The 27593-nt window shown below is 45.7% G+C and overlaps 1 protein-coding gene across 1 annotated transcript in view; it reads right to left on the reverse strand.

Annotated features, from left to right (window-relative positions):
• LOC144109672 (phosphatidylinositol phosphatase PTPRQ-like) overlaps positions 1-21835 on the reverse strand; it is a 116550-nt gene extending 94715 nt beyond the window's left edge. Inside the window, exons 1-6 of the mRNA XM_077642474.1 lie at positions 21628-21835; positions 21315-21440; positions 20082-20163; positions 18447-18513; positions 5788-5933; positions 1466-1515 (exon numbers count right to left, since the gene is read on the reverse strand). Of these exons, the coding sequence (XP_077498600.1) occupies positions 1466-1515; positions 5788-5933; positions 18447-18513; positions 20082-20163; positions 21315-21363 (394 nt within the window). The 5' untranslated portion in view covers positions 21364-21440; positions 21628-21835. The remainder of the gene's footprint in view (positions 1-1465; positions 1516-5787; positions 5934-18446; positions 18514-20081; positions 20164-21314; positions 21441-21627) is intronic.
• Between the last annotated feature and the right edge of the window lie 5758 nt (positions 21836-27593).

Genomic DNA, 27593 nt, shown 5'->3' on the forward strand with positions numbered 1-27593 from the left:
CCGTTCGTAGCCATATTATTTTCAAAAGCGCCCCTTCGTTATACGTACAAAGTGTGAAAAAATAATAATCAGTAAGCCTGCAAGTATAGCCAGCGAGCGTGAAGCTGAACAGGCGTTTAAAGTTACAACTGCCGTCTAAAACCGGTTTGATCACTTTATTCCAGCTGATGATAAGTTCGATAATCATGTACTACCCTAATGAAAAAAGTTATATGCTTCAACAACCTCATACAGGCTTTGTCATACAGATGTCATACAAACTGTAGGAAAATTCTTGACAAATGTATGTTTTTCAAAATATAAGTGACATTGTATAACATTTGAATGGTAATTGAGTAGCACTTGTAACAAAAATTTGGGTGTTCATTGCTTCATAGAACTTTTTTGAGTAGCGTCCGGTTTTAAAAAGTACGCTTGAAATCTGTTGGCGGTAAAAAAAAAAAAACGAGTTCAGCTTCTCGCATATAGAGAACGAGAAGTCAGAAAGTACAGCGAAAACTTCAGCCAGTAAGCTATGCAGTGACAGTCTCTCAAATAGGCAAGGTAAGATTTTCCACCACACACGCCTTTGTAATTTCACTTGAACCTGCTCCCCTCGCCGGGCCTTTATGCGCCAGCACTGATCAGCACCGCTGCTTTTTTTCTTCCGCTGCACTGGTGATTTCTTCCCGAATGTTTTTCAGATATGTGGAGGGATAAAGAAGATTATGAAGTTTGCGGGCATAGGGTGGACACAACTGGCAAAGGACAGGGTTAAATGTAGAGGCATGGGAGAGGCCTTCGACCTGCAGCGGGTGTAGTCAGGCTGATGATGATGATGATGATTATGTAAAGAGAACATTTCTTTATTACTTCAGCTTATTTTTGCTTACGTTTTTCTCTAATTTCGAGGGCATAAATTATCTGACAAAGTTCCCCGCACCCGCATCAGCAGTCGCGGCCTTCTCCATAAACCTGAAGCTTGCTGTTGAAGAAAAATTTAACGTGCGACGCCCCTCTCGTTTTCACCCTTTTACCGCAATGCCACCCCGAATATTGGGTTTGATGCAATGGGCCTAAAGGCCTTCGTCAGTAGTAATAGTTACAATTTAGCTAATCAGTATTAGGAAACCAGCCCGCTAGTTAGCACGTCTCAGCTGTATTTTGTTGCGCTACACCGCTGACAATGGTAAGCCCGAAAAAACCCTCTTTTAACTCAAAAAGCCTACTTTTTAAAAAGTTCACATCTTAGTTGAAACATCCTCTATACTCCTGCGAAGCTTTCTGTGCACCTGAAAAGACAAGTGATGCTTGCTTTCTTTGCACTATAAGTGCTCTTTTGAGACGGGCTGCTTTAAAATTCTCGCTTGGATATCTGTAAATACAGTTACCCCCTGCGTACTGTTGAGGAAACTATTTTTGCCTGCAGATGCAAGGACATGGAAGCTCTTAAAAAAACATAGGAACAAACTTATAAAAAGCATACCGGTTCTTCGAGGCGATGCGAACACAAAATAATCGGTGCGGTCCGACCACCTGCAAAATATTGAAAAAAAATAAACAGAGTCGAGAGAAACAGACATTGCATTTCAAGGTGACACTTCCAGTTAGGCATCCTTATAGCCGTCGAACGTTTGGAGGCAACAAGAATGAATGAATGGATGAATGAATGAATTTTGTTCTTGACCTTTTTTGGTGTGGGGAAATAAACTTCGGTGATCTCAAGAAAAGAGGAGTCAGCACCCGTGAAAAACCGAGTCAAAGAGCACTGTTTCGACATAGAAAGACACTTCAGTACCGGGAAACGTTTGGCACTATACACTGGATATTAAGTTATGTTTGAATCTTACGCAAAGTTTAAATCACTAAATTTTGAAAAGACAAAAGTTTTAAGTGTAAACGTTATCGCGCAATGGGCTTTCATTAGAAATGATGGTTACATGAGGGAAACCTTTCTTCTGAAGAGAATAAATCTTAAGTTTTTGCTTGATGTCGTGCCCCACAAGAGTACGTAGCAATGAAGTGGGTACAAAACAGCGGGTTATATAATAACAACTTGAATTTTAGTGTTAGCGTGCAACGAAGCGTGCAGAGTACTCCTGCTGTTTATGCAAGATTATTTAATATGTGCTGCGCTTACGAGCTCCATGATAAATTGTTATCTAATATTACATCTAGCGTTCTTGATTCCGAAACTATTTGAAGAGCATTGATGCAATATCAAAGCTAAAGTTAAAATAATTGAATTTTGGCACGAAGTAAGCAACACGGTTTTGGCTTTTGTGCCGTTTATGTGCAGAGAAATTTTATTACCCCATTCGAGCACTACTAAAGTGTTGAGTTTGCAACATGACGCTGTTCATAATGTATTCGGATTCTACAAAAAGAATTGCGTAGTCCGAATAAAGAACGAATTTTTTTTTGGCTGATTACATTCATTACGTCACTGATGTACCAGTTCGATAGCTGCGGCCCAAATATGCTTCACTGAGGAGCGCCTGCGTTAAAATTCATAAAAAGAAAAATTTGTACTTAAATCAACGCAGTGTTTGCTTTTCGCAAGATAGGATTTTAGGAACGCCCAGGCAAAAGGGGGATAACCACAGTATTCTAATTTCCTTGTTAGTGTAACATGATGCAAGCTGTTGAACGCCTTTGTAAAATAAATGAAAGTATACATTATTGATTTCTTCTTCATAGATGATTTAGTAATGATTTCGTTTTGTTTCAGTAGCCCTAATTCAGTCGACAACAATTTTAAGAAGCAAAGGGCACAGGAAAAATCATCATCATCATCATCATCATCATCATCATCATCATCATCATCATCATCATCATCATCATCATCATCATCATCATCATCATCATCATCATCAGCCTGACTACGCCCAATGCAGGGCGAATGCCTCTCCCATGTCCCCCACAATTAACCCTGTCTTTGCCAGCTGCGCCCTCCCTATGCCTGCAAACTTCTTAATCTCATCCGCCCACCTAACCTTCTGCCGCTCCCTGCTGCGCTTGTCTTCTCTTGGAATTCACTCCGTTACCCTTAAGGATCAGCTGTTATGCCCTGCCCAAGCCCATTTCTTCCTCTTGATTTCGACTAGGACGTCATTAACCCGCGTTTATTTCCTCACCCACTCTGCCCGCTTTCGGTCTCTTAACGTTACACCTGTCATTTTTCTTTCCATGGCTCGCTGCGTTGCCTTTAACTTAAGCTGAACACTTTTCGCTAGCCTCCACGTTTCTGCTCCGTTGGTGAGTACCTAAGAAAAGTAGCAGCGCCAAAGCATGCAACCACAGACGAAGCAAGGACAAGACACAAGAGTTGCCTTTTCTTAGGTTGAAAACGCACCAACTAGCCCAAAAGGGAAGTGTTAATGAGGTGAGTACCTGTAAAATACAGCTGTTGTATTCTTTTTTCTTGACGGAAATGATGAATGCTTATTGCTGATCGAAACTAGCCTTAGAGTTTGTTTTCAACTAAAGTTTGGGTCTGTACTCCTTCAAGAGTTTAGCTCAACTCCATTGCCATTAAATTCAAAGGAAACAATTTTAGAAATTTGTATTGCCTCATCTGTAGCACCTCTTCCCTGTGGTATACTTGAAAGCGTTTGATCAGCACGTCAAACAGCAAAGATTGTCCTGGCAGCACATTTTGTGTGTTTTCATTTATGCGGACTATTACCTACTTGCACTTAACCAGTCTCCAGATGACAGGCTTAATGAAGTTGTTCCTAATCTTCAAGGAATGTTTACATTCTCTACAGTGGCTTAACCTTCTTCTGCGAGGTGGCCCCTAACACCCCACTACAAAAATTCGACCTAAAGCTTGAGATTTCAGCTCCACATACGTGCTAATCATACAAAGAAATAACAATAAGTGACCCACTGTTTTTGGAAGCGCGCAATCCAAGCTTGTAAAAATCGCGATCATAACTCAGCCTCCCAGTCTGCCCTAGAGAAGTTATGAAACCATCAAATTGAGGCAAGCTTCAACCAACAAGTCCAGCGCTTCTATTGCGTTGGTAGCCCTCACAGTGCGATCACCGCAGCCTGTGCAAGTTTATTACAGAAGCTTATAGGCGGCAAAAGCGATTATGAAAATGCTCAGCTGCAGGCGATGCCGTACATGCGCCATCTGTCCTTAAACATTAGAAAAGTGGCGAACCGATGCGATGTCGGGATATTTTTCTCGGCATCGTGTACAATATTGAGCAGGGTCTTCCTTTGATGTCTAAAGGGGAAAAAAAGCAAGCTGCAGTGCGACAGGAATCACGGCACAAAGTGCGCGAAATGCGATTCAGCTCTTTTGGCAGGTGTTGAATTGGTCAGACTGGTAGACAGATGGGCTGCACATATGACCCACTCGCAAGAAGACGGGACAGGCTTCTCTTCCGTTTTCTTTCATGTGAATGTCCCATGCGCGGAAACCATATCTAACTACTGCTGTGAACTAACTTGACCTCCACCTGCTCGAGACTGGTAGATGTTTTAATGAGCGAGCATGTGACCACAATTCGTCTGTAAAGAGCACCCCAAGAGGTCACCTAGCACATTTGTAAGAAATGTAAGGGTAAAGGTAACGTTGAGAAAAAAGGGGCTTGACACCTCCCCCCCCCCCCCCCCCCCCCCCCCGTCTATCGCAATACCAATATTTGGTTCAGTTCAGAAGACAAGACCGAAATAGTGGTCGTCGAAGCTTTTTATGTTATGAAACCTGACGAAAAATCTGTGAGCACTCAAACTATTTCGGTTTCACTGAATGACATCCCCATTTTAGGCCACCTATAATCTTCTGATGTCTTTGATGTCCCATGCACGGCTGTAAACAGTTTTTCGGGTCTTGAAATGTATTCTTTCATTTCGTTTTAATGTTCACCGGTTTGGAACCTGTTATGCCTTCTTGTACAGACTTGATGCCACGATTTTGTTGTATAACTATCGCAAAAATTGAGATTGGTCGTTGTTTTTCCATTCTGCCTTCTAAACTGTCACTCCTCGTCTTATTTTTATTTTCGCATTTACTCAGCGTGATTGCTGAATTCTCTTCCTCTTTTGTAAAAATATTTTGCTTTGACATGAAGCTCGTACTAACCTGCTGTCGTATTATCTGTTTTTAAATTCGTCCTCTCGCAATTTTGTGGTTATTTTTCTTCGCGTGTTTTTTTACTCACCAAAACCACAATACGATCACTGTGTACTGCCTTTTAGGAGTTCTCCTGCAAATGACAAGTTTTGTTGCGCACTTCGGTTCCGCTCTTATATGGCAGGCGCTTTCTCTGGAGAATAAAGAGTTGAATGTCTGCGCCTATAGTGTTCACATTTCTTTCTTTCCTATCCGGTCAGATTCGCGCAGTTTTACGTTTTATTTAAGTGAGCCAACCAACCCAAAAAAAGCTTCTACCATTAATAATACTTTTTTAATTAATAATTTTAGACAAATTCGGTCTGCTTGTTGGAGCCTTCTAATGAATTCCGCACCCATTAAAGGAAACTGACAAAACACGTAGCTGCTCTAAAATTATTGACAGCCTTATCTGCTACGAAAGCACGCCACTCGTCCTATACCGGTTTCCCGTTACGACCGCATTGTCCATTTTAGAGGGCTGCTTTTAAATAGCACTAGGCTGAATTTAAAATTTCTGAGGCCTTACAGAATACGCTCTGTCGCCAAGCCGACCTACTGTGCACATTGTCTCTATTACTTATCAGATATCTTCTTATTGCAAGATAATTGTTCCCGCCCGTGCCACGATAGATACTTCTTTCGTGCGCTAGCAGCTCAGGGAAGCGTACAATGCTCACCTTTCTGATGTAATTCTGAAGCGTGTTGAACCGGTGAAGTCCATGTATCCATCTTCCTCATAGACCAACAAAGAGACTATCTCCCGAAAGGGGGCCGCCCCTGACACTCGTTGGTCATGAATGGCACTCTTGCACACCGATGACTGCTGTAGTCGGAACGAGAAAGAATCAAAAGAGGCTTTGGTTGATGGTTTTGTGGGGGTTTAACGTCGCTAATCGACTCAGAGTATAAGGGGTGCCGTATTGAAGGTCTCCTGAAATTTCGACCACCTGGGGTTCTTTAACGTGCACTGACATCGCACGCTACACGAGCCTCCAGAATTTCGCCTCCAACGAAATTCGGCCCGCGCGGCCGAGATCGAACCCGCGTCTTTAGGGTCAGCAGCCGAGCGCTATAACCATTGAGCCACCGCGGCGGCGCAAGAAGTTTTGCGTCTCCTTCTACACGTTGGGGAGATGCTTGCATGCGGCTTTGCCGTCTCAATGGGTAAATTCTCGATGCACTGTTTTCCCAGGAAACATGGGTCGAGGAGGTCACCACCTCCGCAAGGAAACGATTTGCGCTCTCAATGGCTAGACATATTTGCATTTTGCCTTTACCGGGCTTCTCTGTCATAATCCGTGATCAAGTATTGCCGTCAGCTAAAACAGGTGGACGGAGGGGGGGGGGGGGGGGGGGGGGGCGAAGGAAAAGTGAAAGGATATGGACAGCAGCATGAGTTCAGTCAGCCCTACGAAGCAATTTGATTGAAGTCAGGTTAAGGCATCGCCGCAACAACGTGCGCAGGCCATTCTCACCATCTTTATTATTATAATCATCACTGAGGTGACTTGTACGTCAGGCGATAATCCTCTAGAGTTTAGGCATTAGCCTTTTTCGACGCTATATATTGGCAGGAAGGTTTGCTGCCATAAAAGAAAGGCGCTGTATCTTCTCTTCCTATACAACAATGACGCCCAGAAGTTTGTGTCTGAGATTTACCTAAAAATCCCATTAACTGTATGCTGCCACAAGATTCAGTGGCTCGAAAACTTCTTAATGCAGCGGCATGACTGGACGAGAACACCGTTGTGCTCTGATCAGATCCGCGTAACTACTTGCTGCCAGTGCTTCACAAAAGACATTATAGCCCCTATCAAACTGCAACTTTACAGTTGAGTCACAGAATTAATTGATATGGTTTCCATCGGGTAGTTTAATGGCTTCAAAACTTTGGTAGCGTTATTCGTCCGCTGGTATGCGTAAATTAGAAAGTGTATGCGAAAATAAGAAAGCAAGGAATAGTTCATTAGTATAACAATGTAAGCGCATCGCTCTAGCAGCATCCGCTGAATACTGTAGTTAGTGTAATATACATCCAAGCACATCAATCAGTGTTATAAGGCATACCAAAATAAATGCGATCAGACAATTTGCAATATCTGAGCTTTGTGAAATTCCACCGAAAAAAGTACCTCCTCAGTGTACAGTCGACCAATACATTTCAAGTTGCTTCATTATGATGATGACGATAACTAAGAAAGGCCTACGGTACAATGTTTCAATTCTGTTCAGACTGATAGAGTATTGCTGATTAAAATCGAAGAAAATTGTTTCGTTTGTCTAAAACAGTGAGAAAACCCTGCACTATGAAGGAAAAATAAAATATTAGCTCTCATATGTGGCGTTATTCTTTCAGCCTTCTACGGCACCGCAAGTCCGTTTGTAAAGCAGGAATGCACTTAACCTCTCCTAACCAGATTTTAACCCTGACCTTATATGCAGTTAACCTGACCTAACCGCGCCATCTACGCCTTGCGTGTCCGCGATTTTGCCATGTAGGCGTAGCTGTTTTATGTGAATAAAATAATAATAATAATATATATAATTGGTTTTTTGGGAAAGGAAATGGCGCAGTATCTGTCTCATATATCGTTGGACACCTGAACCGCGCCGTAAGGGAAGGGATAATGGAGGGAGTGAAAGAAGAAAGGAAGAATAGGTGCCGTAGTGGAGGGCTACGGAATAATTTCGACCACCTGGGGATCTTTAACGTGCACTGACATCGCACAGCACACGGGCGCCTTAGCGTTTTTCCTCCATAAAAACGCAGCCGCCGCGGTCGGGTTCCTTAGCGTTTTTCCTCCATAAAAACGCAGCCGCCGCGGTCGGGTTCGAACCCGGGAACTCCGGATCAGTAGTCGAGCGCCCTAACCACTGAGCCACCGCGGCGGGGTGAATAAAATCGGGGACACCATTGTGACATTCCTTGTGTGTGCTACGAGGTTCCGCGTTCGACGGCGCGGCGTAGACGGAGACCCAGATGACAGCGGCATCATCAATTACCCAGCCATGCTCTTTGAGTGACGACCAGAACGAAGGGGTTTAAGCCCAACCGGACCCAACCGGACCCGCCGCCGCCGCCGCGGGGAAACGGGCTTATCCTCCCCAATTGGCGTGGCGGTTCCAGGGGCGGCCCTTCCGAGCACATTCCAGGACAAGGGAACTGTCAGCGGGCCAGAGCGCGCCTTACCTTGAGGAGTGAGTGTCAGTTGATGGATGGAGAATGGAGGCCGGTGACCCGCGGGAACTGTCAGCAAGCCAGAGCGCGCCTTACCACAGCCGACGCTATGCGCTACCTCGAAGACAACCTTCTTTCCCGCGGACTCAACACGTGAGGGGGGCGAGACCACGATGCGGTGGTATGTTTGTGCGCCCAAGTGAAAGCCCTAGCCCCCCCTCCTTCCCCTCCGGCGTGGGCGTCCTCACCCTAGGGAGTGTGGAGAAGAGGATATAAAAATCGAGAAGCAGTACGGAAGAAGGACGCTCAGGACGACATCGTTCGCCAAGAGGGCCTTCAGCGCCGAAGCCCGACGGCGTGCAGCTTCTGCCAGCAACCGCTCGAGCCCAACTCCGGAGCCACTCCATCGCCCCCATGAAGTCGTCGGCACGTAAGCTCGGACGCCCCAGCCTCTGATGTATAATCTTAATCATGTGTAATTATTGAATATACCTGTTTGTTTAAACTGAGCCATACGGTGTCTCCTTGCCTCTCCGTCCCGTGTGGACCTGCGCATTATGGGGGTCATCACATTGGTGTCAGAAGTGGGGTCTCAAAAGCAAATGTCCTCTGAATGCTGCGACATTCATGACTTCAAAATTGTAATCAAAAGGGAATCACGGGACTGATTGTGGGACTTTTACCCCCATTTGAGAGGCTTGAGGCACCGGAGGGCCTGAAAAAAAAAATGTCTTTTTCTGAGGGAGCTCCCACTCCACAGCCGTCGCTCGGAGCAAGCATGCTGGCATTAGGAAGCGTCATTCCGACGTTTACGGGAGATAAGACAGGGGTTCCAATCTGCGATTTCTTTTCCATGCTAGAAGAGATTGGGAAAATGGGGGGATGGTCCGATGCTCAAATGCTGGGAATGGCGAGGTGTAAGATGGCAGGAGCTGCTCATGATTTTGGATGGCGAGACGAAAAAGTAAAATCCACAAAATCATTTGCGGAATTTAAGAAGCTCGCGTTTGAGCATTTTGACACTGAACCACGTCACGTGCGAGTACAGAGGTTCCGTGACGCCGGACAGATGGTAGGGGAGGACGTGCAAACGTTTGCGTCGCGGCTTCAGCGCTTAGCGCGCGATACGTTAAGCAGGGAGGAGGAAGGAGACCAGCTTAAGAAGAAATACGCGGAGGATATACTTAAAGAGGAAATGACCGCTTTGTTCGTGGCTGGTCTGCAAGACCCCGTGCGCCGGTTCGTGCTCTCGCGCAAGCCGAGCAATTTCGACCAAGCTGTGGAGGCCGCATTGGATGAGGAACAAAATGAGGCGTTAACGACAGCCGCAGCGAGAGTACGCGTCATAGAGAGAGCGGTGCTCAACCCTGAGGTTGCTCTCTTGACAGCCAGGTTCAAGCGCGCGCTCAACAGCGCCCATTCGCTGGAAACCGGAGACCGCCACAAAGCTACAGGCGCGGTATGCGAGAGTTTGAAGAAATCGTATGCTTCGCTTGCCAAGGTCGCGGACACATCGCCAGGTTCTGCCAAAACGTGCGCCGTGGGGAGCCACAAAGAGAAGCAGGCGAGACACGCCCTAAGCAAGCCTACAGCGGGGCTCCAGATACCGAGACAAAAAACTAGATAGTCCTCCCCAGCCTGAGGAGCGTGGGGAGGGAGCAGTGGATGATGAGGTGGTGGTAGTTTGTGTGGCCGACGAGGCATGCCCTGTTGTGCGTTGCAAGTTAAATGGTTGTTGCATGGAATTGTTGATAGATACGGGGTCAAAGGTGACATTGCTTAAGGAGAGCAGTTTTAACACGCTTCGAAGGAAGGGGGACCGCGAGGTGTTGGAAGCGTCTGGTGGTATGGCAACCAAATTTGTAGGCATAACGGGGGATCCTCTTGGCATAAGTGGACTCTACCGGTTACACTTCTCTCTCGGCGGAATTGCATTGGAGCACCCCTGCTACGTATGCCCGGACACGGTGTCTCTGCCAAACGGAGTGTCAGGTATATTAGGGCAGGATTTTTTGAGAAAAGGGAAGGTAGTAGTCTCATTCTCTGAGGAAGAGGTTAATGCGGGCGGATCAAAAGTTCCGTTTTTGAACAGGAGAGGGGCTGAGATTCGCATTACCGATATTGACACCCGTCAAACAGTGGGATCATTGGAGAAGGTATATTCGCGGGTTGCCGTCAGGCTGGTCGATGAGGCGGTCGTCCTTCCTTGGTCGGAGCACATTTTGTACGCGTTTGTGCCTTCAGATGTAGAGAGCGGCGCCGTGGGAGTGCTTGAGCCGGTCGACTCTCTCAGCAATGGCCTGAAGGCAGCCGCGTGCCTCGTGACAGTTAATGACGCCCACAGAGTGCCCCTACGGGTGGTTAACTGTAGCCAGCAGCCACTGAGCCTTCCCAAGAACAAAACATTGGCTTTTTTCACCTCTGCGATAGAGAAACGTGAGCCCACCGATACGGTACTCGCAACTGTAGAGCATGCTAGCCCTTCGGCTGCTCCAAAGGTGTCGTTCGATCTTTCTCACGTAAAATCCAGGGAGAGGGAGGCTCTGGCTGGTTTGCTGAACGACTACTCGGAGGTATTCGCCGCGTCCAACCTGGATTTGGGCTGCTGTGGCGTTATAAAGCACAGGATAGAAACTGGCACTTCATCGCCCGTTTACCAGCGTGCGTACAGGATTCCTTACTCCCAACGTGAGGAGATGGAGCGGCAGGTGCAGGACCTGATTGATCGCGGCATTGTCGAACACTCAAAGTCACCCTGGGGAGCACCAGCACTATTGGTGGAAAAGCCAGATGGCTCGTATCGATTGGTAGTGGACTACCGCAAACTAAATGCCGTCACTCGCATCGATCCATACCCTATCCCCAATATACAGGAGACGCTTTCTCAGCTGGGCTCTGCCAGGTACTTCACGGTAGTGGACATGGCGGCGGGATTCTGGCAGATAGCAATGGATCCGGCAGATGCCGAGAAAACGGCATTCAACACGCCCTCAGGGCACTATGAATGGAAAAGAATGCCGATGGGTCTGGCCAACAGCCCTGCTGTCTGGCAGAGAACCGCTGATGTTATCCTGGCAGGTCTTCTGGGGAGGCTGTGCTTCGTGTATATGGATGACATTATCATATACAGTGACAGTTTTGAGAACCATTTGCGCGATATTGAGCAGGTTTTGGTGCGACTAAGAGGAGCGGGTCTCAAGCTGAAGCCCTCTAAGTGCCAATTCCTCAAAAACGAGGTGAAATACCTCGGGCACGTTGGTTCAGCTGACGGCGTGCGACCGGACCCTGAGAAACTAAGGTGTGTCTCGGATTTTCCATCCCCGACTAGCGTCCGCCAGGTCCGGCAGTTTCTCGGCCTGATCGGCTACTACCGAAGGCACAGAGAGGAGTTCGCCAAGCTCGCTAAGCCGCTCACCGCCTTAACAGCCAAAAATGTCGCCTTTCGCTGGGACGAAAACGCGGAGAATGCTTTTGGGGCCCTGAAAAGGAAGCTAATGAGTGCACCGCTGTTGCGCCACCCGGATTTTAATTTGCCCTTCGTTATGGCCACAGATGCGTCAAAGTTCGCAGTTGGTGCCGTGCTATCTCAGGTTATCGAGGGCAAAGAATATCCCGCTGCTTTTGCTAGCCGACAGCTGAGCCCCACAGAGCAAAAGTACGGAGCTACGGAAAGGGAGTGCCTCGCCGTTGTTTGGGCAGTAAAGCACTTCAGATGCTACCTTTACGGCCGCAAATTCAAGCTAGTCACAGACTGCCATCCTCTGAAATGGGTGATGAGTGTCAGGGACCCTAGCTCGCGACTCGCTAGATGGAATCTACACCTGCAGGAATACTGCTTTGAAGTTGAGCACAAGTCAGGAAAGACACATCTGAATGCTGATGCACTCAGCCGCACAGCTGCCGTGGCAGCTATAGATGAGTTTGTCCCCGTAGTCGACCCCGCCCAATTACGCACAGAGCAGTGCAAAGATCCTGACCTGAAGCGAATAATCGAAAGCTTAGAGGGCGCACCGTCTCACCCCGAACAGCTAGGTTATTTCATTGGCAAAGACGGCACCCTGTGTCGGCGCACGAGGCCAACCAGGAAAGGGAGACCAGAGAAAACCGCTTGGGAGAGAGTCGTCATACCTCGGTCGTGGACAGAAAGGGTTCTTCGCGCGTTTCACGATGCGCCATGCGCCGGTCATTTTGGCGTAGCGAAGACACGCAGGCGTGTGGAGCGTTTGTACTTTTGGAGTGGCATGCGACAGGATGTTAGAGACTACTGTGCGAAGTGTCATTCCTGTCTCGAAAGAAAAACACCCAAGGGACAAAGACCAGCTCCAATTCAGCCGTTCCCTGAGGTTTCGGCTCCCTTCGAGCGGACAGGTATGGACATAATGGGCCCATTGCCCACGACCACTTCCGGAAACAAGTACATTTTAGTATTTGTCGATCACCTTTCAAAATACGCGGAAGCGGTAGCACTCCCAGATCAGAAGGCAGACACGGTTGCAAGAGCATTTCTCGAACAGATCGTGCTCCGACATGGACCCCCGAGGCAACTCTTGACAGATCGGGGAACGAACTTCGTGTCGCAGCTAATGAGGAGAGTTTGCGAGCTGCTTAAGATCGCTAAGAAGCAGACAACACCGTACCATCCGGCTTGCAACGGCGCGGTGGAGCGACTGAACCAAACCGTGGCCGGGTTCCTGTCGCATTTTGTTTCGCGCGACCAGCGGGACTGGGACTTGTGGCTCCCGTATGCAATGTTTGCCTACAATTCCGCAGCACACGAGAGCACGGGCGAATCGCCATTCTTTCTTCTCTACGGCCGAGACCCGGACCAGCCTAGTGAAGTGCCAGAGGGCCCCCGTCGTGTCCCATACGCTTCACTGGACGACTATAAGGTGGAGCTAGAATCGCGCTTGCAAGTGGCGAGGGACATCGCAAAGGAGGCCTTAAAGAAAGCGGCGAAGCGCAGGAAGGAGGTGCACGATCGCAGTGCTAGAGACGCGCCGTTTAATGTGGGGGACAGCGTGTACATTGAAAACTGCCAAAGGCAGATTGGGCTAGCTCGTAAGTTCCAGACGAAGTGGAGAGGACCGTGCGAGGTTGTCGAGAAGCTTTCTCCGGTAAACTTCAGAGTCCGAGACGTGAACCGGCGCTTGATAAGGATACACGCAAATCGCCTCAAGTCGGCACCGGTTCAGTATTCACGAAATGAGGAAAGGGAAAGCGCGAATTTTGATGGGGACAGAAGTGAAGCGGAGCGCGCAGATAGTTCGCAAGAAACGCCCTCTCCTGCATTTGTTCGGCAGGCGCCAGAGGTGACGGCCGGAATGCCACCGGATTTACTTCATGCTTTGCTAGAAGAAGAAGCGCGCGAGGTTGCCGCGCAGATAACGCCAGGGGAGGCTCCTGCCACGAGCCCTCGCGAGTCCCAAACCAGACAAAGGGTCACAGACTTACTTAGTATGACTCATGAAGGCCGATATCCGCTGCGAAATCGGAAAGCTAAGTCGGACTAATGGCGTAAACAGAGCGGAGTTGTGAACTGGATAGAATTGTGTAATGCCACAGCTCATAACATTGCTATGTGCTTATGTGTTAAGTTATTGGAGTTGGTAGTTAAACCTTTCTGTCATTAAGTAACACCTTCACAGGAGAGCATGCGGAGCGCATGCAGAACCTGCTCTACTTCCTTTCGTTATCTATATTTTTGTCTGTGCCGTGATCGTGCTAGAAGTGGGAGCTCCTTTGTAACTGTGGTAAATTTATTTCGTCCAGTTTGGACTAGAAAGGAGAGGCTTGGGTGCTGAGTTTCATGTTCATCTGTAAAAGAAGATCAGTGCTGCCCCTGGAGACGCCAGTTATGACAGCGGAGGCATATGGTGTTGTGCAGTGGTGTTGAGTGCAGCGAAAAGTGTTTTGTCGGACGCACTGTGCGAGGCGATTCAGAAAGACAAGGGGAGCTGCGTGGACTCAAATGTTCGGAGAACATTTTTCTGGAGGGTGAGCGAGTGTGACATTCCTTGTGTGTGCTACGAGGTTCCGCGTTCGTCGGCGCGGCGTAGACGGAGACCCAGATGACAGCGGCATCATCAATTACCCAGCCATGCTCTTTGAGTGACGACCAGAACGAAGGGGTTTAAGCCCAACCGGACCCAACCGGACCCGCCGCCGCCGCCGCGGGGAAACGGGCTTATCCTCCCCAATTGGCGTGGCGGTTCCAGGGGCGGCCCTTCCGAGCACATTCCAGGACAAGGGAACTGTCAGCGGGCCAGAGCGCGCCTTACCTTGAGGAGCGAGTGTCAGTTGATGGATGGAGAATGGAGGCCGGTGACCCGCGGGAACTGTCAGCAAGCCAGAGCGCGCCTTACCACAGCCGACGCTATGCGCTACCTCGAAGACAACCTTCTTTCCCGCGGACTCAACACGTGAGGGGGGCGAGACCACGATGCGGTGGTATGTTTGTGCGCCCAAGTGAAAGCCCTAGCCCCCCCTCCTTCCCCTCCGGCGTGGGCGTCCTCACCCTAGGGAGTGTGGAGAAGAGGATATAAATATCGAGAAGCAGTACGGAAGAAGGACGCTCAGGACGACATCGTTCGCCAAGAGGGCCTTCAGCGCCGAAGCCCGACGGCGTGCAGCTTCTGCCAGCAACCGCTCGAGCCCAACTCCGGAGCCACTCCATCGCCCCCATGAAGTCGTCGGCACGTAAGCTCGGACGCCCCAGCCTCTGATGTATAATCTTAATCATGTGTAATTATTGAATATACCTGTTTGTTTAAACTGAGCCATACGGTGTCTCCTTGCCTCTCCGTCCCGTGTGGACCTGCGCATTATGGGGGTCATCACACCATTTTTTCCAGGCATTCCAAACGTCGCTGCGGTGAGAACCGCACCGTTCTTATCTGGTCATGCAGGGGCTCGTGCACTGGCACTGATTTTGCTTCCGATCAGCAAAACTCAATGAAGTAGCGCATTTCCACAACGTCTTGCCCTGAATTGATTAGTGCACTGATTCTTATTGCTGGTACCAAACACTATAACAAGAACGTCTGCATTTGTGCGCCCTGGCATTGATTAGGTACCCCGTTTCTCCGGCACCACGGCCCGACATTTCGCAGGTCCTGAAACAAACATCCTTCAGTCTTCAGTCCCACACAGTTTGCTCCCTGCACCATCCGTATGTCATAGCAAACTCACTGCAGCACCGCGACCGCTTCTCTGAGCGTTACACGCGGTTATTAGTTGACGAGATAAAATCTTCATAAGTCATCAAACTGCTATTGAATATAAAACGCAGGATTAAAGATTCTCTGAAGTTTACTGTGCATTTAACACTCACTTCCATCCAGGCTAGAGAAGATTGGAATTAGGGGATGCTACTGAAATGCTCAGCGGAAACCAAACTGAAATTATGAAGTCCACGCTAGCGGGTACTCTCTTAAAGGAACATTTCCATGCTGCCGAAAGTTTCAGCGCAATCATTTATCCGTACGACGTTCATCAAATTTGTTGAAGATATCAACATTCCTTACTTTGTTGATTTATGCGAAAAGCCACCAGTATCAAGCATGGCTTTCTGTAACATTGGCAGTGGAATCTCATGCTTCTCCTATGTAGCCAAAATGTCGAGGAAAAACGACGGATTAATTGTTTTATGTTTTAGGTATTGCTTGATCTTAGCGATGTAAGTTTTGATATAAAAGTTTCGAATCCTTCTTTTTCGTTACCGCCGCTTTGGAAAATTAATAAATTTTCTGTATTCTCTGCGGCTGTTCGATGTCAGCGCTTTTGCTCGGGGCCCAGGGCCGGTAATAGTCCGCTGAAGCCAGGTTAGGAAACCGTACGGAAAAATATATATACACGTGGCGCTGAACATTATTATGCACGCTGGGGCAGCAGGCTGGGGCAGTAGTCATTGACTTCGGTATCTTTGCTTTTAGTCACTTCATCCAGCGCAGAAGTTGGCAAATACTGCTTCAGCAAAGCTGTCAAAGATAACCTGAGAAAGGATCGCTTTTACGTATTCGATCATCCGCCTGCACGCCTATATATGCATAATGTTAAGGCCTTTGAAATCGATATAGAATCTCGTTGCGGTGAGCACTCGTGCGACCAGTAAGCCACAGTGCAAGAATGCAAAATTTCCTGACCCATTCGCGCTGGTCATTTCATACTGTTTTTTCGACGATATGAAACACAACGATACATTCTGTAGTCCACGCCCAGAGGTGGTTTGCAAAGCGCAAACTTTCGATTTTTATGCTTGTATAAATCATGCACTGTATTCCCGAAACTACATTGAATCTGTTTATTTACAGATGAAATTGTACAAACTGTTTACTGCCCTCAAACACAAAACAGTAAAAGGCATTGATAACTAGCCAGTGTACTGAACATGTGTTCAAGTCCTGTAAGTTGCTCAGATTTGTCTTTTTGTTGCTGCATAACAAAAACTATGCGGCATTAAAAAACAACAAAAACACTTTCATGCGCATTAGCTCGTTCTACAGTAGGCGCAGTCTTAGTGGCATGCATGTCCAGCTTCTCATGCATCACTTCCTAATCCTATATTTTTTAATCCTCTATTTTTTAATGCGGCTCATCCGACCGATCGATCAAGACCCGCTCGCATCATCCTTTCCTGCTATTCTATGTCGGCTAGCCTTGGCGCCTTCTCCACCGTTTTTGGGGAGAGAACTCTCGTGGCGGCGCCTTATTACGGAACGCAGAAGAATTCGAAGGAGCCCCTGAAGCCGTATACATCTTCGGAAGTCGGTACATTCAGCTGGTCTCCCAATCTGATGGAGGGATGAATGGAAGTTAAGAGCGCCCCCTTTTTAAGGGGGTAGTGGCAGTTGCCAACAAGCTCGGCTTTCTTACCCTCCATTTTCTTTAAGTAATTCGTCAAGGTTAACGGGATTAGCTACAAGTTCACCAGTTATCTTTGTTAGAATTTTAAATCATGAACTTGTAACCTTAAGTCACCGCCCCACTTTTGAGCCAACAATCTTCCAATCGCTTTTTGCTAACTTCTAACGCAGATTCATTCAAATGACATTTGTTGTCTCAATCCTGGGGCCTCAGGATCTATCGATATCTAATAGATAGTTTCGTATTCTAGTATAACAATTCCTATTGTTTCTGTAGATTGACAACAGCCTGGGCATGTCATCTAATTAATAATTTTTTTGTAGCTTGGCGATCTAAGACACACTGATCTAACATCCAAGACTGGCGCACTGCGCTTTGAGTTATCCTAGAACAATTTGTTTGATTTCTTTCTTTTCCAATTGCTATATGTCTATACAGTTTGTTTCTCATCCACTGAAATAACCCAGTACTTACCTTCTGCGTTTTTCATCTTCTGTTTAATGTTCATTTCTTTATCCTTGCTTCCTGTACACTTACTGCTTAGTTTCCTATCTTTTCGCCATTGGGAGCCAACGCTCTTTCAGTATAAGTCCTCAAATACATTGCCTACCCACCTGTTATTGTCCAATTTCCTTAAGTGTTCTTCGTTTAATATTTAACTCTGATAAACCCGTGCTCGGAGCGATGCACGGGCTATATCCCCCCGTACGGTATCGTACGAACTTATTTCTAAGGACTGATTAGTAGGGACTGATTTCTAGTCCCTTCTCAACTTCGGCTCTTGGACACAAAACGGCACTCCTAAATGTGAGCCCCGGAACCATTATTCCTTTCGAATTACCTCCCAGCACTTCATACTTCACTCCATCTTGCTAGGGCCGCGTCGCTGCAATTGTCCGAACTGCGACATCGGAGAGTCTCCCATTGTGAAGGGAGCAACGTGGCTGGCGCGGAAAAAAATATGAGACGCTCGCATAGCGGCTTTTTTAGATCGCATTTTAACGCGGGAATTTCAAGTAATGAAAAACCGTGACGGCAGCTTAGCGGTTGTAAACGCTGCACAAAGAGCCACACGTAATGTCTGGGTTAGTACGAGGCTTATTCAATAAACAAATTGATTATTTTCAGTGCATATCAATTTATCTAATCGGCGAAGTTAAAAGCCTTGTTGTCAGCTTCATTGATCAACTCTCTAAAAGCCAATATGTAGCTGTGGTGCTTAAATGTATTGTCATACGAGAATGGTAATAGCTGAAATCGAATTGTTTTAAAAAACCATGAGAAGGGTACAGTTACCGATGCGTATTGCGCTGTTCCATAGACGCGACCTTCTTCAGCATCAATGCATGCTGGGCACGTCACACTGAAAAGAAGAGAGAAAGAAAATTAGCCTTTTAATACTTGTGTGGTGCGCACGATGTTCCTCGTTGCTGTCTACATTGCAAGGTCATACAGCTTCCCTTGAAGGCTAGGACAACTTTTGATAGACGCCAGAAGGACCACACAGTGGCTAACACTATAACCGAACCAGAAAGATTGTAATAACCGCTTTGACGTCGCGAACCAGGAACTCATCGTGTAAAATGTGTGTCTAGAACAATTTCTCAATGAATACACGATTCCTGCATTGAATCGAATGCAAGACAAACTTCATCGGAACTACGCTACACGCAATGCGCCTCATTCACACTTCACTGCCATTTTTCACAAGTAAACCTATAGTCACTCCTCCCTCCGCTTTTCAGATCATTACGTGGTCCTCACAGGACAGTCTCGGGACCGAAATCCCAAATGTGTGACACGCGTGTATTTATGATTATCGGATGACAGCTTTATTTTTAGGGATTTCGGGTCTATTAAGCACTGGTGCGTACTGATTGGATAAAATTGTAATATGAGGCCTCCCCATGCAGTTTGGGTCAAGCTTTTGTGTATAACCACAATGCTGCCAAATTCGCTACGACAGGTTTTTATTTTTTGTCTTTTTGTGGTCAAAACCTGCGCTAACTATTGGTATTCATAGGTTTGTTCCTTACAAATGTTATGTTCATAACGCTTTTCACATAGCTAAATTTACATTTGTGACGCACCCTAGAGATCTATTGCCCGAATGTACAGGAGAACACACCGAATTTGTAGTGCACACTAAGGTAATGATGTGCACTTTAACCCATTATAAAAGCTCATGGATAGGTTATAATACTGCCCAAAGAAAGTTCAAAAGTTCTTCAAAATTAAATAATTACACCTCAACATATCAGGTTATCGTAAAGAGAAAAAATTGGACTTCAACTCTTTCCTACTCTCTGAAAAATAATATTTGTCCGAGTGCTTGTAGATCGTCTCATAACAGCTTTGTGAATATAGCTTGCGACCTCTGTTTAAGAAATTCTTTACAATTCAGCGACTGCTGGCAGCCCTTTCAGCATAAAGAAAAACTTCCAGTCTATTAAAATGATGACGGGCTCTAAAGAGATTTTACTGCCAGGAGTTCTTCAGGCACCATCCCTGGCTGTTTTTCCTAAACAAAGACATCCTTTTAGAACCCAAATGTTTTATCATGAAAAAAAAGGTGCATATTCAGCTGTAACTGCTCACAACGACTTATTTTCAAACATTTCCTCAGAGGTTCGAATGCCTTTTCTTGTCAAAAGCGAGCGAACGTTTCTTAGCAGATGGCCCAGTGTTGCAATGGAGAATGAAAACATTCAGCTGCACGAAATTGCCTAGTCATCCTTAATACATGCGATGCTCGAACATATGAAATGCGCTCTTTATGGCCCCTGCGACACACATTGATGGGAGAGAATAAAGATAGGGCAGTGGAAAAGTAAAAAAAACTGCTTCACAGAAGAGTTGAAATAAGGGTGCACTAACTTCTGCCGTAAACTGCCGCTCTTCTCATTTCAGAGCACTAGTTTTGATACTCACGTGCAGGTTTGTCCGTAATAGCATATTCTGTTAATTAGCGTGGCGGCCGTGTCTCGGCAGTCGATGTCGTCAGGATGCCCTCCTGCAAATGTTACGTGTTCAGCACAAGCTTGGATCTGAAACAAATTTCATTGCTGACAACTTAAATAAGTGTTTAGCATCGGATGAAAATAACGTATCATTTCATGACTAGGGCAAAAAAATCGAAGACGGAAAGAAGTGATCACCGTGGCTACTAAACGACTGCTCTTGTTGAGGAATTACCGCGCTTGTAGATATTAAAGGCTTAGCAATACCCCACTTAGGTTCGCATATCATAGGTGATCAATTAGAATCACTATTAAAACTTCGTGTTCTATAATTTCGTTTCCCCTTTAGTCCTCACAAGAGTCTAGAGCTGAGTTGAACAGCGATTTAGAAGGTATTTTTTCGACCACCATTTTTTGAACGGTGAATAACAAAGTAAAGTTCTGTAACTGATCTGACCAATCGTGCTTATAATCAGGCATTGCATTGCGAAAATTCGGCACCTAACTTACAGCATCCTGGCATTCCCAAAAGGATATCACTATACCACAGTCCAGTAATCTCCTTAAAAGAGGCACAACTATGATAGCACACGAATAATGCAACTTTTTCTTTTATAACGCGGCTTGAACTAAAGACAACGGTAAAAAACTTCTTCTGGTACGCCACCGGAGCCTCGAGCAAAAGCTACGACATACAAGAATTTTAAAGATCAACATATACGCCTTTTTTTAAACAAGAGGTACCCTTCCCATGAGGAGCTTCATGATACTGCCTGTGATATGAAACAGTGAAGTGACAACATATTTTCTTTCATTTTTGTTTTAAGCTGTAGAATGCCTCACTGACACGGAACTTTCTTGGAAAATTTCTATTGTGCCGATGATGTGGGGTGCCCAAATTTGGTTTTTGGTCGGCACCTTTATGTTCACGGTGTGTGTAAAACAGTATTGTGTACATTTTAAGAATTCATTATTCAACATAATATTCTTGCATGCTTTTGAGGCCTTAGTGAAAATTTTTTTCTCAGAAAACCTGTTATGATCGCGAAAAATCTGTCGATATTTGGCTAACTGATAATTAATTTTATAGAATCGAAAACGAAATTTGCAATGACAACAGGACGAAGTATAGAAGGGAATGCTTTGTAAGTTGAGTACAGCAGCAAATAAAAAGATGCAAGAAGTTCACTTTCTTTGAACTTACCCACAGAGCAGGAAGTAAGGCACAAAATGAAGACAACGGCAGTGTTCATCCTGAATGCTTCATGGGAGACGCATTGTCTTTTTCAAAAGTGCTTGGGCATTCTTCAGTCAGCCGCGCAAAAAAATGCTTGAAAAGACAACGAACTCTACGTTAACAAGAACTTCGTATGAAGCGGCGACGCTTTACTTGCAATTCACGCATGCATGCTCTCATAATTTTGAGACGTCGAATCGCTTGGCAGTGAAGTAGAAATGCATGCAGGCTTCAAAAAGACATTTTTCGCCATTGGAAATGTATTGCCGAAAATTCTTACCTATGAGAACTGACACATCTTGAGTGAAGTACAGTAGTCTGCTGTTGCACCAAGATGACCCGGTAAGTGGTGCTTGAAAAAATTAGGCCTAGAGCGTTCAAAGGCTGTAAAACTGTAAAGTAAGAAAGTCGAGATCTTCGCTCGTAGAATGAGCGGTTCTGTAAGTATTGTGAGGGTTCGCTTAGTCTAGTTCATTCAAACAGGAAGTTCGTATCTTTATGGCTTTCAATTGGACACACATGCTTCTTCGTGTCAAGAGGGAAAAACAACGTTGGATGCAACCGAGGATAAGTGTCATCATAGCTTTGCACGTTACGACAGAGGGCTCTGGAGAACAGACAAAACTCTCGCGAACATGAGATCACCGCGCCGCTGGCACGCATAGATAATCCACATTCTCGCAACAGGAAGAGCTTGGATGAGTTCATCGGAAGCGGAGAATATGGCGCCCTCTTATTCATCCCCCGAGTTTATGCCGTTCAGAGCGTGCAAATGCTTATATTTAGTTTCTTTCCTGCTCTGCTTCCTTCAGTAAAATGCTCAAATGTAGTATGGTCCGGTCAGATGCTTCTTTGAGTGCTTTTCGGGCTCAGAATCTTGCATTGTGAACGTAACCGAGGTCAACACCAGGTTATCCGCTGCACTTTAAAATTCTAACCAAGTAATTCAAACAAAACAGAAAGAATGAAGGGTCACGTGAACAAAAGTGGCATTGCGGTCGAGTTTATACTTCAGCTCAAATTAGGGTTGCTTCCACTTTTAGTTTAGGGTAGGGTGCGAAGCAAAGACATCAAAAGGTGCACGTAGGTTCTTTTGGGATTGGAAAAGTAAAAAAAAACATTAAACGGGTACTTTTGCTTAGTGGATATTTCTGAGAGCGTCTAACACAATCCATTTAAAACAAAAGAACCAGCGTCGCAAAACGGCAAGAAAACAGCGTCTTCTTATTCCTGCAGAAAAGAAAGTTCTAGCTGTGACCGCACTGAGACCCGCTAGGAGACATTAAATGGCCCATCTATGGCGCTGTTCGTACAATTTGCGTTGAACTTAAAATTAAAAAAAACTCGTATTGCGCTGGCGAATGCCACTCGTTCTTTTTGACAAAGTTTGCGCTAGCGCTGGGGCACTCTAGCTTGCGCTAGAAAAAATGTTCTAGTTCGTCGCATATAGGAATGTGTTTTGTCCGTTTTGAACGCCAGAAAACGTGGACATGTGCTGAGTAAGGAAACCACGGGGTGCGCAAGGTGATGTTTTGTTCGATTTGCCTAGCTCTGCAAAAATTTTTGTAAATACTGTCACGAAGACAACGAAGCTGGCAGTGGCGCGGGACGGAGCGCTCGCGCTAGGCCAGCAGTCATTAAAATCATCTCGCTGCCATCGTTCATCTCGCCTGATTCTTTGGCTGGTCGCCATGTAACGATACTTTAAGCTATCAAAGGTCATTTTAAAGAAATATTAATCTCAAAATCAAAGGAGAGTCTTTCTGACTTGAAATTATGTAGAAACTGCGCTCTATAGAACACTAGAAATGGCAAAAGTAACCAAATAAAAAGTTACAGTTTCTGGTCTAATTGAAGACAAGCATGCATATTTGGTGCACTTAAGTGTTGCGGATAGTCGGATTAGTTTGCGAAAGATTTTTTGAGCTGCATTTGTAGTTAATTAGTTGCCGTTTTTGGCATTCCCCGTTGCTAAGAAACTGCACTTCCGTTCATGAAAAAAAGAACGCTTTCTTGATTACACTAGTATTGCATCTCTGCAGGCGACTCTCGAGGCAATTGCTTGGAAATGCGGGAAAATTCGGGACGGAACCAAAGAGGCAAACAATTGTTCTACTACGCGTCACGTGACAGCAACTTTCTAGATTATTCACTTTTCAGCTTACAAACTACCTGGAGTAATTAATACCCAGCACCCTGGAGTCGCACCCTTGAGTGGTTAGGGCGCTCGGCTACTGATCCGGAGTACCCGGGTTGGATCCCGACCGCGGCGGCCGCGTTTCGATGGAGGCAAAACAAAAAGGCGCCCGTGCGATGTCAGTGCAGGTTAAAGATCTCCAGGTGGTAGAAATTATTCCGGAGCCCTCCACTACAACACCTGTTTCTTCCTTTTTTCTCTCATTTTCTCCTTTATCCCTTCCCTTACTGCGCGGTTCAGGTGTCCTCCGATATGTCAGACAAATACCGCACCGTTTCCTTTGCCCCCAAACCAATTTCATTTCATTTCCTCCTGAGTAATCTTTAATTTTCGACTCACATCTCGGATATTTATGTTCCTGCTTCCAAAAATTATCTTTGCTCAAAATAAAGCATAGAAGTGCTGCCGTGAGCAGAGTGCTTTTAACCCATAATTCTTGTGCGGGGTTAATGTCAGTATATGCGTGAGAGCTGTGCAACCCTTACACAAAGAAGGACGAAAAAAAACTGGGACGTATTGAAAGAAATGATGTAAGCTTTGGTTATTAAATGTATACAAGTCTGGACTCTCCCACTTCGTTTCTATACGAGAAAACGAGATTCCGTCATTGCAAATACACTACAAAACAGGTCTGCAAATGCTGCCTAAAAACATTTTTATTCTCACGGCAACCTCACTAAACATTCCTAGTTGCGACCACTTAGTGACTATAAAAAATTGACATGGCAAACTCCACGATACACAGCGGCTCAAATTTCGCTAAAAAAAACCCTAACCAAATTAGTTGTTTCCTCAGAAAAGTTAAAGAATGCAACTAGTTACCGCTTATTGTTTTGTAGCACAACGAAGCTTTCAATTCTCTTTTTTTTGTCGATCGAAGTTACCTTGAGTTGCATTTCAGACTTGACTGGTACGAGAAAAGGAAGCGCGCTACAACTGTCTCTACCTGCGTGGACACCTTGAAATAATAATAATTGGTTTTTGGGGAAAGGTAGTGGCGCAGTATCTGTCTGATATATCGGCGGACATCTGAACCGCGCCGTAAGGGAAGGAATAAAGGAGGGAGTGACAGAAGAAAGGAAGAAAGAGGTGCCATAGTGGAGGGCTCCGGAATAATTTCGACCGCCTGGGGATCTTCAACGTGCACTGACATCGTACAGCACACGGGCGCCTTAGCATTTTGCCTCTATAAAAACGCAGCCACCGCGGTCGGGTTCGAACCCGGGAACTCCGGATCAGTAGTCGAGCGCCCTAACCACTGAGCCACCGCGGCGGGGCCTGAGCCGTGAAACAAAAAAAAATGTTGAAGAAAGGGACGAATGGGCACTGCAAATTCGAGGGAGAAAGAGGCATCGTAGTGGAAAGCTCTGCAATATTTCCGAGAAGCAGGCGTTCTTTAACCTGCACAGATAACGCAATGAAGACAAGCGCGTTTTGAAGCGAAAAGCTTCACTATGGTAGTTAAAGCAGTGTTCGAGTAGGCAGTACAACAACCTTGGACGACATTCAGCCCAACCAAGGATAGCCGTGTATGACCATACGTGGTACAGTTATGGTGTCGAACCATTGACCCCTGACCTTGACCGATGACCTTCAGTTCACCTTTGACTTTTGACATTGCGTGACGTCATTCTGGTTGCCCTTCGACCTTAAGAGCAACCGATGGGGTGATGTGAAGCCACGTGATGACATCCGATGGGGGTGTCGTAAGACCATGTGATACCACGTCACTGCCATGTGGTCGTAGCTTCCAAACAGGGACAAGTACTTTGAATGCCTCCGGACTTATAGCAATCTCTTGAGCCACTCCATAAAGTAATTTTTCCATAAAGACTTGCATAAAATTATTCGGAATATCCCTAAAGAGTTCTGGAGTATCCTGTTGCCAAACCGTAACTCGCCTCAAAATATCTTCTTGCACGACCAAGATGCCTCGCATGTCCCCGCAGATTGCTGCACAGATGTCATGAACACCTACTTTCACTCAGTTTTTACTCGAGAACCAGACCTCAATGTATTCAGCTTACCCAGCCGTAATTTCAGCCAGATGCCTCCAATTTCCATTTCAGTCGAAGGCATAGCTAAACTCATTGATAACTTGAAGCCGTCAAGCGCTCCTAGGCCGCACGACATAACTACCAAGATTCTAAAGGGTACAAGAGATATTTCATGCTAGATATTACAAATCATTTTTAGTCAATCAATTTCAAGTTCTGCAATACCAAATGACTGGACATTAAGTAAGATTGTGCCGATTTTCAAGGCTGGTGACCGTTCTGATTCATCAAACTATAGACCAATTAGATTAACAAGTATTGCTTGTAAAATGTTGGAACACATCATATGCTCACAAGTCTGCTCTCACCTGGAAAGGAATTCCTTTTTTTTTACCAAACAACATGGTTTCCACTGTGGTTTCTCGTGCGATACCCAGCTTTTCGAGTTTACTACCGACCTTCACCTGAGCTCAGATTCATCAATTCAAACTGATATCATCTACCCGGATTTCTCTAAAGCCGTTGACCGGGTTCCACATCAACGTCTTATGACTAAACTCTCCTCTTTCTTCCTAGATCCCTTAATACTGTCATGGATTTCTTCTTTCCTCTCAAACCGCACCCTGTTTACTTATATCGGCAATCGCCGCTCCAAAACCTGCAAAGTTATTTCAGGCGTACCCCAAAGCTCTGTCCTTGGACCACTATTACTTTCAGTCTTTATAAACAACCTTCCTGCAACTATCTACTCACACAATTCGCCTTTTCGCTGACGACTGCGTTCTTTATCATCGCATAACTGCCACCTCTGACCAGAGACAACTCCAGAAAGACCTCGCTTAATAGAAACCTGGTGCACCACCTGGCTGATGAATCTAAACACATCCAAATGCAAGGGTATGCAAATATCCCGAAAGCATCCCACCTTCAACCATTCATACTCGTTAAACTCCATTGTCATCTCACGTGTTGAATCGTACCGACACTTAGGTGTTGTTATCATTGACAAACTCAACTGGTCTGAACACATCACGAAATTAGTAGCAGATACATCTAAAACACTTGGTTTCATTAAGCGTTGCCTTTCTTTATCCCCCAGTTACATCAGAAAACTCGCCTACGAGGTGCACGTTAGGCCGAAATTTGAATATGCCAGCGCAATATGGAGTCCTCAAAAGCCATATCTATTTGAATCACTTGAAAGCATTCAGAATCGGGCGGCTCGCTTCATCTGTTGCGAATATGATAGACGGGTTAGCGTTAGTGCCATTAAATCATCCATAAACTTTGAATCATTCGCTCATCGAAGGATGATTTCACGGCTGTGCATATTCCATCATCTATATTATATTCGCCCTGACCTGAAAACCTTCCTTTTAGTACCACCTGTACGAATATCAGGTCGCCTTTTCAATTCTATCACTGTGCAACGCATAACTGGTTCGACAAACGCATTTAATAAATCCTTATTACCCTTTGCCATTGAAGAATAGAATTCGATTCCTCAACAAATATTTCATGAACGTGACAACTCTAAATTCAGGCAGCTAGTATCTGCTCAGTTTGCAAATAATCTCCTTATGAGTGAACATTCCCTGCTTTACTCATATATAAAGCGCGAATTTTGCTTTGTACCTCTTCCCTAAGCCCATGTATATGTCATATTTTCTGCTTTGTCTTGTATAATTTTTTTCTCTTTGTTTGCAATAATTGTGCATGTAAACCTTTGTATTGAATTGTAAACATATGCGGAAATCAATCGCATGAGTGTTCTTTTCGTCTTTTTTCTTCGTTCGGCCCTTTCAATAACCACGGTTTCATAGCAATGTATAACGTTATCTTGCCTCTCTGCTTTTTATTTCGCTTTATAATTATATGACAACGTGAATACTTTACTCGTTACCACTCTCCTCCTTATGTAATGATCAACCGAGGGCCCTTAATAGATAATAAATGATGATGATGATGATGAGATATGGTATATAGAACGGCTGTCGCGAACGTGTAGCGGAACTGCCACGGACGAGCGTCAGACGCTTAGCAAACGCGCTT

The sequence above is a fragment of the Amblyomma americanum genome, chromosome 11 (assembly GCF_052857255.1).
Source record: "Amblyomma americanum isolate KBUSLIRL-KWMA chromosome 11, ASM5285725v1, whole genome shotgun sequence".
Taxonomy (NCBI): Eukaryota; Metazoa; Arthropoda; class Arachnida; order Ixodida; family Ixodidae; genus Amblyomma; species Amblyomma americanum.